Genomic DNA, 11,207 nt, shown 5'->3' on the forward strand with positions numbered 1-11,207 from the left:
CAAAAAAAATGTAATCTACCTCAGCGAAAACATTCTGTTCTACCAACACGCCAGCCTCCATCATCCATCATCATTAAAGAAGAGAGAAAAATGAACAGTCTTTGATAAAAGCAGCTACTGGCAAAGTACCGCTTTGTATCTCTGAGGCCATTTTGTTGTTTGATGGTGTGTTTTGCCGTGTTTCCACGTCGCTCCGTGACACGTTGGCGTCAGGTTTTGACATTTAAAGTGGGGCTAAAATTATGTTTTTTTTATCTTTTTAAAACATCAACAGCAAATGTCAGATTGCTTCTTTCTAGAGCTGTCATTTCAGAATTCATACGGTAAAGATATGGCACACATACATTTGTGGCCTCAAAAGACCAGAATGCAATGCAGTCACAATACATAAAGATTGACGCAACCCAATGTTTTACAAAATAGTTGTATATCTTTATTTAAAGGACTAATTGATAACAAGTTGTTGTAGACAAATTTCCTTTTAAAATAATACATCCACAGAGCTTTTAGAAAAGTGTTGAATAAAAGTATGGCTTTTCCAGAAAAAAAAAAAAAAAAGATTGTGAATCGATCATTTAAAATTTTTTTGGCGGGTCCAAAATGAATGCTTTGTTTATCTTTGTGGACGATCTCTGACATTTGGTTCCCACTTCTAACGAGGCTTGTGAGCCAATAGTAAAACGATGTTGGTATCAAGTGGTATCTCTGTGTCGTCAGTTAGTGCGGAAAAAAACGGATAAATGGCTGAGAATGATGGTAACTGCCTGGCAACCACCTGTTGTGAAGTAAATGCAACGGAACGGGGGAGGGAGAATGTGACATCTAGCGGCTGAATGTTATCAATGTTATTGATAGCACCTTTAATGCTCACAATGCCAACTTAATTTCATTCTCAGGCAGTTGCAGAGAGGCATTCTGGGAAACTTAAAGGAGCAGTGTGTAACTTTTAGGGGGATCTATTGGCAGAAAAAAAGTATGTTTTCTTTAGTGTATAGTCACCTGAAAAACAGAAATTGTGTTGTCGTTACTTTAGAATGAACAGTTTATATCTATATACGGACGCCAACTCCTACACACTGCACCTTTTAAAGCACATAATGCAGTTTTCGGAACAGTAAGTAAACTGTACTGTTAATTAGAATGCTTAGACACACCAAATTGAAAATATCTAACAGTGTAAGGTTAATTGACAATTGATTTTTACTTTAATGGTACATGTTATGGGTGGGTGACACGGGCAGCACGCCGCGGTGGTAGGGCAGCCCATAGACGGGGCTCATCCCTCCGTGGCGGAGGCTCTCCACCTTGCCAAACTGGCGCAGATGGAAGAGCAAGGTGAGCTTTCGAGTCATGGTCCTGAGCGCCAGGAAAGAGGCCAGGATCTCGGAGAGCAGGAAGAGGAGGTAGAGGGAGTGGACGGCTCTCTCCAGAGGCAGGATGATAATTCCTTCATCGGTCAGGAAGAACAGCAGCACTGGCAGCTGGAACATGAAAGACAGGATCCAGAAGGCTGCCAGCTCTGGCACCTGATGACAGGGAGGGAGAAGTTTGGGTTGGTGGATGGAGGCGATGCAAAGATAGAGCATCAAGTGCTTCGCTTGTATCCACATGAAAGCACACATACCTGCACACACATAAACTCAATAGACAGTTGTAGCCAAGAGCTGATTGTTGACATACGCATGTAGAATACTTAAGCAGCCACTTCCTCCCCTGTGTTATTCAGGAGACGAGTCCATAAAAACAGCTCTGAGTTGTGGTTCAAAGGGGATGTTGGTCTGAATTACCTTTTCTTTCAGGTTGCCAATGTAGCCCAGATAAAGCCGGACCACTTCAATGATTGTGAGGAGGATCATCCCGGTTATGAGCAGAGCCTGGTAGTACCCGGGAAGATAATAGAACTGGAAATAAAGCAGGAAGGTATGAAAACATCTCTTTTACTTGCAGTTCACAGGACTATTTAGTGGACAAACATACCTAAAAACACATATAAAGTATATGCAATTATAATATATATATATTGTTTTTCTGATAGCATAAGTTTGGCTTTATAGAAAGATGAGATAATCCCATTGAAAAGTGGTGCAGTTTTCTGTATTCCTGGTTTGATCTGAGGCGGTTGCCACAGGGTCTTTTTACCACTAGAAGGCGCCAAAGCCACCAGTTTTCCAATTTAAAAACTCAAGTTGATTAAATTTGACACAACTTCTGTTTCTTCAAAATACATTAAAGTATCCCCACTAAATATTATTTTTGATATGCTTTACTTGAGTATACTTTTTCTTCTTTTGATTTGACTAAATTTGTCCATATGACACTAATTAATGGGCTACCTATAAATCATTGTGACCTAATTTTTACAATTCCTAGTAATAAGTCAGTGTGTGTGAACCCAGAACAGACTAGAACTAAAAGACTAAATCTTTTTTCTATCATTTATTTCAAAATAAATTATTATTATTTGGACCAAGAGAATCAAACTGAGAACAACTAAAAGCATGGAGGATCCAAAAAATGTAAATGTTAGCATTTTGTGAGTTTAGTGAGTTGATCGGATGACTCCCATTTTAAAGGGATTTATCTAAGGTTTGTGTTATGGTAGGCATGGTAGGCTTCCCTACCATCATACTAACCTTTACTTCCAACATGAAAACAGCAGAGAACCACCAACAGGGAAAATAAAACATGTTGAAGTAGAGAAGCATCTGCAGGGGAAGGTGGGAAACCAGCTCGTTGATCACTGCAACACAAATAACAACAGTGTTTAAACACTCGTCTTCAATACATCCATGATTTGCTATTCGTGTTTTCTTTGCACAATACTCATCATAACAGACAGGAATACAATTTTTCACAATTTAGATGTCAGGGGTGTTCAGCTTTGTTTACATTGCAGACACCATAAAAATAATAGATATACAGATGGTAAACAAAATAATTTACACAACTCATGAAAAAGGACTCAACCTCTGAAGTAACTTAACCACAATTACCAGCACTGCAAAGCTCGTTCATAGTAAGCAGACAGCAGCCAGTAAGCAGCATTTGTCAGCTATAGATGATTTCAGGAAATCCAAACTCCATCATGTGACTTTTTAAAGTGACATAAGATCAGTAACAAATCTTCAAAAAGCCCAAAATATAGAAAAATAATTGCATGGAGCATCATTAAATAAAAAGTATAATGAATATGTCAAGAGAAACAGTATAAAAAATGGCATATGACCCGGGGTGGAGCCCGACGTTGTAAACATTCGGGGCTCAGCCCAGACCTAGGGGGGCCGGGAGGCATCCTTCACCATTGGAGATTGTTTTCCCAGTTTTTGGCAAATATTTGCACTATATTTTTTAAGCCATTTGATAACCGATTGCCTAAAAATGTTGTTGTTTTTTAGTAAAAACAAGATGGTTGCCAAGGAAAATAATCATCCTGAGCCTACATCCTATTTTGAATGTAATTGTTCTCCAACTGTCTTCATCGATCTGAAACCATGTAAAGGATGACTCATTTTCACTCCTGCCACCTAAAAAGAGGCAAAGTTGTTGCTATTTTTAAGTTACGTAAAGGACTGCAAATACCAGAAGGTATTTGAAAGACTGTCAGCACACGACCATATGGAGAAGATTTAGGGATGTGCACAGTATAAACTTGGAAAAGGAACAAATAAAATGAATAAATAAGTCCAACTAAATAATGAAATGAAAAAAAAAATCTTAACCAAACCAAGGAAATATATTGAAACCTATTTTTGTTATAATATGCTGAAGCAGAATGACAAATCGGCTACATTTTAATCAAAATACCACAACGATACTATATATACTAGCTGTAAAACAGTCTGGTGGAGCAGTAACCAACCAGAGGCGTCCTCCTGCTCCCTGGTGAAGTCGCTGTCCGCTGTCCTGTTGTTGGTGAACACAGAGCCTCCCATATAGGCCAGACCCATCTGCAGGTTCTCGGGAACAGGTGAGTAAAACACAGGCATTGTGGGTAGAGCCGGTGACCATGACCGAGCCAAGGAATCAGGTAGTCAGGAGGCGTAACGGTCCAAAAACGGTGCTTGTGTTCCAGCGTCTACTGCCAATCCTGGTTGTCTTAAGTCACACAAGTACACAAATGCATGAAGGCCCAGATACAAATGGACACACACAGACAGACGCATGCTGGCAGACTCCACCGCTAATCAGATTATAGGGAGGGAGGCGGGCTGAGGATTAGGCTGAGACAGCAGCATGGCAGTTTGTTAGGAAGTAAGTGACCGTTTATGATGCACAGTACATTTGTTTATCTAATTAAGGAATTTCACATTTATTTCAGATTTACAGAAATACAATAGGGACCAAAATGAAAACCAGAACAATGCATCTTCTTTATAGAAAAAGAAGAAAATCATCCCTACTTTGTCCACACAAATTGTTCTCCCATGCAGATACAACTCATTCAAATGTCTGTTGTCAGTGTGTGCACATACTCTGTGCTATGCTTTAAGGGGAGCCCCTCAGGTTAATAGGGTAAAAATCACCATGAAACTTCCCCAGTTGACGACTTATATTAAAAAAAATATTTATTGTATTACAAATTTCCTGAAATGTTACGTTTAAATATGCAAATGAGGCATTATCTTATTAAATATGTGCTTTAATTTGCATACATTTCTAGAACATAAATGTAAACATTGGATAAAGCCGGGTTCAAAATTCTTCTTTCATTTTTTTGACGTATTAAAGAATAAGGTTTTTCCATAAATCAGAAAATACTGTCAACAGCCATAAAAAAATAATTTTCGCTATGTTTTTAAGAATAAAATGTTTTATAAATCAGGCTATGAATGAACAATCTCCTCTAGAAACCGTCAGAATATAGATAGGAATGACACTGGAAAGTTTGGTGTATGTAAGTGCTATAAGTGGAGATTTCTGTCTCAGAGTCTGAGAAAAAAATAATTTGGAGAAAACAGCCTTTATAGACGTGGATTGTAAAATTACGTACAGAAATGACCACTAACAGTTAAACAGTTTTTATCAAGTTTATCAGCCTATTCTATCTGTACTTTGGGATTTATCCTATAATTATCATTCCTGTCAATGTGTATTATCAATTTATTATTTTAATTTTTAATTTTTAATTTAAATTTTTTTTAATTTAATCTAACTTTGTTTTTTTGTTCTTTATCCTTTTTGCATTTGCAATGGGTGAGGGTTGAGTGGGAGCAGGCTTTGGGGGAAAAATACCAAAATATGGAGGGACAATTATGTTCATTTGTGCTCTATGTGTATGTTTCTCTACACATGATCTCCAGTTGATTACAACAGTTTTTTGTCTTACAAGTTTTCTGAAATGTTTTGTTTAAATATGCCAGTGAGGCATTATCTAATGCTAACTTTTGTATTTAGGAGAAATCTACAGACACAAATTGACAAAGTGTCGTAAAATAAACACCTAAATGTGTATTTTGGTTGTTTTCTTTCTATTAATCTGAAAGAAGTCATGTTATGGAAGCAAAATAGCCCAAAATCTCAAAATTGACCAATGAAAAAACTATGTTTTTGCCTGTAATGTCTTGCTTGATATGTATCATTCCAGGTGACTATAGCCTATATTAAATGGAGCCATTGGGTACTGTAAATGCATCAATCCACTCAGTCATTTATTGTGGTGTTTCACAGCCTTTTTTATTCATAAACATAGTGACACTGCAGCAATGACTAACACTCTGCACGCCGCAGCCAGCCAGCGAGTCCTCAGAGTGGTGCCTGGCTTATCGTTTTAGCCTTGGGGCCCCACTCGTCATTAATGTGGCCGGGGTGCAGCGGCAGAGTTCGGCCACGAGGTGTCGTCACAGCTCGTCCCTGGGGGGGCGCAGGGGGAAGTGCTGGAACTCCTCTGGCACCTCTTCCCCTTTCTGGGTCCTCTTGTAGAAGCCGAGTGAGTCCAACAGGCTGCTGATCTCGTCTGCCTTCATTTTCTTCACGGGAACGGTCTGACGTGTCGGGAAGGAAACACACGCACACACACACACATTTGGACACATGGTTTAAGTCTTAAAAGCTGCAGTAGATGTATGCAGAAAGTGTGTGTGTGTGTGCAAACATACAGTGCTCTGATTCACGTTGTTTTATTCTATGACACATTAATTTGCCTCACCGAAATTGGATTTTTATTAAAACAAGTTCAGTCTGCGGATATAGAGGTCCCGCCTGCCCATTTGTTTTCATTTATTTTGTTCAATAACTTAGTCTCTGAAATAAATCTTCATATAAAGTCAAATTACAGCCTCAAAGGGCGCCCACATTATGAAACAATAAATGAAAACAAGAAACATTAGTCCCTGAGTGTGACAAAATAAAAACTCCTACATGAGCTTTATGAGGGAAAAAACAAAAAGTGAAAACCTTGAGAAAGCAGTAAAGTGTGTGAGCAGCAGCACAGCAGTGGCTCTTTGTGCATGCAGAATAGGCTAAATTAATTCATTAGTATTGGTTTCAGTGGAGAGTTTTATTGTCTCATGCTGGCCTGAATGTAGATTAATGGGCTTTTTCTACACTGACGAAAAGTAAAAGTCAGTGGGAAACATTTCATAGTTGTAATTTGAGGGGATAAAAAATGTTCAAATTCATATCAGCATTCATACCAGCTATCCTGTTTCAGTACAAAAATATTGCTCAGCTGTCAGAAGCTCTAATTTATATACTTTCTTACTCTCCCTCTTTCTTGCCATCTGTTATTTTTTGTAACTCTGTCTCGCTCTTTCAAAACACACCCGGACTGTGTGACTTGGTATCTGACAGATCTGAGATCAGATGCAGCGGTCTTCAAGCTGAATCCGTCTCGACATCCTGGAGCTCCCTAGATAAGCCCCATCACAAGGCGGATGTGTAAAAAGCTCCCCTGAACTCACATCTCACCTTTACAACCTCGTCCTTTTCGTTATAGAATATCAGACGGGGATTCTTCTCCTCCGACGAATCGTATTCCAAGTTGTGGCTGCACAGGAAAGAGCGGATCAAGGCAGACAACAGGTAGGCAGTGTGTGGTTGGGAATAAAGCATCTGTTTTTGCTATTTCTAGGCTCACTCAAGATGATTTCGACTTTGGAAGAGCTTTGAGTTTTGGAAAGCTGGCACTGGACTTGGCATCTTGCTATAAACATGGTTTTGTTGATGAAAGAGGTCATGAGAAAATCTGTCGTGTTTTTTTTTTTTTTTTTTAAAAAGGTCAGGTCTTAATGACAAACAGCCTGAGGAACAGAAGAACACAAGGATACTATAAAGCGAAGCGCTCCATAAGAAAATGATGGAGCTCCGGCATTTTCTTTATGCCTCATCCGACCACACTGGGAGCCTGCAGGGAATACAACAAACAGTTGTTAAAACAGCATGACTGATAGCATTGTGCACGCTTCGTTCTGTTTGTCATCAGAAGAAAGATGCCAGAAACAGGTTTGGTATCTCAGCAGAATGCATACTGACATGACAACACATGGCCATGGAGGGATTGCTGAACAGGCCTATAAGGGACAGGCCCAGGGGCCCAAAGTGTGAGGGCCTCGATGGCCTTCACCTACAAAATGTCACTCAATTGAGACACGTACCAACCAGGAAGACACTCAAAATGACCACAAAGAAAAATAAAGACTACAAATACACAAAATGACCACAAAGAGATGCAAAACGACTACAAAAAGGGGCAAAACAACCAAAGACAAAAAATAACTTCAAAAGACCAAACAATTACAGAAGAGAGACAATACAAGTACAGAGACACAAAATGACCACAAAGAGATGCAAAACGACTATGAAGAGACACAAATGATTACAAAAAGACACACAATGTCTACAAAGAGACATAAAAACAACTACAAAGAGACACAAAATGACCACAAAGAGATACAAAACCGCGGAGAGATGTGTAATGACTAACAAGAGACACAAGACAACAACCAAAAGAGGCTAAACAACTACAAAGTCTGTGTCTTGTTCTGATGTAGGAGAGGTGGTGGGGCCTTTTGCATGTCTTTGCCCAGGGGCCCATTGTCTCATAATCCCTCCAGTATACACATGGTTTATCCCTCATCTTACTCATGTACATATACTCTCTTTGCTCATCTACGTACTGTGTCCCCCCGTCCTCTTGTGTATATTTAATGTCAGACTTTCTTGTCTCTGCACCGATATCACAAATCCCTGAACATTTTTAAGGACATGGCAAGACATCCAGGAGAAATTTAAAAGATTTCTATGTGTACTCACCATCAGTTTACCTCTGGCTATATCAAGCTTTTCTTCCACCGCTGTGTCGTTGTTAGTGTCTGGTGCCCGAACAGCGAGGGCAAGAGTGAGCACCAAGAAGGCCCACATTCTTTTTCTTATGACAAATTATTTTCCTTGAGTGCTTTTGCCTAAGTTATTACCAACAATATGTAACCCTTTAATCCATTTGGACAGTTTCTCAGGGTTGGACAAGACCATGACACATTCCTGCAGGGGAGCAGTGCCCTCCTGTGTTTGATTGTTCTCACTGTTTCTTCTTGTTTTTCTATCACAACTTCTTTATTATCTGAGAAGTAGGTCACTGGTTAGCCATGTTGTTATTTTGGCCGTAGTCTTAGTTATTGGGCTGTTTTTGATTTTCCAAAGGCCAAGCAGAGGCCCCTGGCTTTATAGTTTATAGTTTGGTCCGCATCAGATGTCATCGGGGTCAAAAGAAACCACAGGACATCTGTGCTCTTATCACTTTTTCCCATACAGTTAACTTACAGGTGGTTGATGGCCACTAAGAGTCAGCCACGCTCTCATAGCTGCTGAACAGATCATTTTAGCTAAACTGGTTTGGTACAGGTGTCTTTAAACGAAACTCATTTGACCTGGGTATTAAAAAGAAAAGTATATTGAATCTCAGGGGATAGTTTCAGGTAGTATCTGCAATAACTGAGGGAACATTTCTACCCTCCAACTTATACTCATAGATTTGTTATTGACTGGTCTTGACGACAACATCCCAAATGATGTAAAATGTATATTTTAGGGAAATGTGATATTCACAGATGTACAACAATAATTTTCTCTACTTTTTGTAACAGCAAAGTACCAAAAAAATTGCCACTCATATGGAAGTCTTATGAAACACATTTGATTATTATGTGTTTTTACCTATATAAATACACATATTCCTTTTTTTTTCTCGAGTTAGATGAGAAGATTGATACTACTCTCATTTCTATTACGGCAGTTAGCTTAAAGTTACTACAAGGAACTTTTAACTGGTTATGAAACGGTCTCAATTACAGAAGTAACGAGAATGGCTATTTCTATATAGTTGTTCTTAATGCCTGTCATCGGGCCCGATTCCCTGCAAAATTGGACGAAACGATTTATGGCACGCAGGTTCACCAAAAACTCTTTCAGTTCAGACTCCAGTGGCAGCGACACAGCCCGTCTCGGACAGACCTAGATCCGGCTTTGCTGCCGCCTTTGACCTGCAGTTGGATCTCCGGCGGGAGGCGTAGAGCTCTGCATCTCCCCCTCCAGCAAAGAGCAGAGCTTCACCTTGCTTGGAGACCCAGGCCGTATTGCTGGGCCCGCTGGAGAGAAGGGAGGAACGGGAGAACCAGAACCAGGACTCCGCGGGGCAGACTGTCAGACCCTGCTGCTCTAAAGGGATTCTGGTGGTGCTCAAATACTACCGCTTTTGTCCACAGGGACCGCCAAAATCAACACTAAATGAAAGTTTCTCATAGTAGCTTTAACATAAAGATTGGAAACGAGGGAAAAAACAAGACAGGCTCAGTTCAAACACCTATCAACACCTCTAAATCTCACTAATTAACATGTTTTATCTTGTCTGTTTAATTCATCCATTTTAAGGGGCGCACAGAAATTCAGCAAAAAAGCATATTTACCAGAATATGAAACTATTCCTTTAACTGTAAATTATATATACAGAACTACAGAATTCATTTAACGATATCCCCCTGTCCTGCTTTGTTTAGGTTTTTGTTAAGTTTTCACCGTTGCATTCTGTATATCCTTAAGTAGTTCTGCAGACCAAAACGTCAACAACGGATTCAGTGAAACAACATGGCGAACCTCCAGTGCATTTCTCTCTCACTGTGTTGTAGTTGCATGAGAAGTAATGTTTAATTCCATTGTGTATGAAATCAGACCTCATGACAGCACAGCACATTTGCACTGTGTTAACACCCCGGAGCAGGAAAACATCCCTCCCCTCCAAGTTTACTCAACTCCTCTGTGTTGTGAGAAAAGCAAGTGCATCAGGTCACCACAAGAGGACGGCAACACCCACATGTACACTCTCAGGCAGTTTGGCGGGTAAAATGTGCTTCCAAATCCATAGCCACAGACAATTATGTTTCCAACAAAAACAAACCATTCCTGCCTGGAATGCTGAAGCAAAACCATCTCTCTGTCTCTGGCTTTTCCAGACACAGAGCTCTGCAGCGCTGCAGCTCTGCATGTACTGTTTGAGATTATGTGTCAAATGGCAGTAAAACAGTCCCCCTTTTTAACAGGGTTTCCTCCCCTTGGCAGCCATCGTAAATCCTGTACGGCCTGTACGCTTCTTTTCCTGGAGTTTGCATCTTTGTGTGTTAAAGTTCCTCTTTCTCACGACGCTTGTTCGGCCTGAAAGAACTTAAATAGTTGATTTAGAGAAAGAAAGAGTTGACGGGAGAGGGGAGAAAACACAATGAGCAGTGGGGGTGGGGCTGAATCTTCAGTCTATATGTGTGTGGATGCATACCATATGTGTTCAGCATGTTTCAGCTTACATCATGTGGCGCATGCCAAAAAAGGGGATGTTGTTATTTTTTTAATATGCTGACAAAGGGGGAAAATGCAGTCATTTATAACCTGGAGGATTACGGAACAGTATATAGACGATGAGGACAATTACAAAATCCGTACTGAGCAACTTTCCAGTAGGAGTTCTGCAAATTGCAACACTTGCAGCTGGAAAAAGATCAAAAGCTAAAACACCTCACCGTAATCCTGCCTCCCTCGGAGAGCTTGTTATAAAGACACACACACTTCCTGTTTCTCCAAAGCACCGGATGCTGCCCGCCAGCCAGCGGGACAGTAGTTAGTGTGTCTGCTCTCTTATGATGTCCACGGCCATTTGTGAGAAATATTCGCCTCTGGTGTCTATTTCTCTGTGCTTTAGGGGGGGATATTTATTTATGTGGTTAAGG

General features: G+C 40.1%; 2 protein-coding genes across 2 annotated transcripts; both read right to left on the reverse strand.

The window, feature by feature from the left end:
* Positions 1-548: 548 nt before the first annotated feature.
* LOC141770212 (transmembrane protein 17A) lies at positions 549-4,226 on the reverse strand. The gene is made up of 4 exons (XM_074639849.1): positions 3,860-4,226; positions 2,634-2,740; positions 1,788-1,901; positions 549-1,526 (listed from the first exon to the last, which is right to left on the reverse strand). The coding sequence occupies exons 1-4, from the start codon at positions 3,984-3,986 to the stop codon at positions 1,206-1,208; spliced, it is 669 nt and encodes a 222-aa protein (XP_074495950.1). The 5' UTR covers positions 3,987-4,226; the 3' UTR covers positions 549-1,205.
* Positions 4,227-5,653: 1,427 nt separating this feature from the next.
* selenoe (selenoprotein e) lies at positions 5,654-10,993 on the reverse strand. Its single transcript, XM_074639850.1, has 4 exons — positions 8,251-10,993; positions 7,266-7,342; positions 6,907-6,985; positions 5,654-5,981 (listed from the first exon to the last, which is right to left on the reverse strand). The coding sequence occupies exons 1-4, from the start codon at positions 8,356-8,358 to the stop codon at positions 5,838-5,840; spliced, it is 408 nt and encodes a 135-aa protein (XP_074495951.1). The 5' UTR covers positions 8,359-10,993; the 3' UTR covers positions 5,654-5,837.
* Between the last annotated feature and the right edge of the window lie 214 nt (positions 10,994-11,207).

Source organism: Sebastes fasciatus, chromosome 6 (genome assembly GCF_043250625.1).
Source record: "Sebastes fasciatus isolate fSebFas1 chromosome 6, fSebFas1.pri, whole genome shotgun sequence".
NCBI lineage: Eukaryota > Metazoa > Chordata > Actinopteri > Perciformes > Sebastidae > Sebastes > Sebastes fasciatus.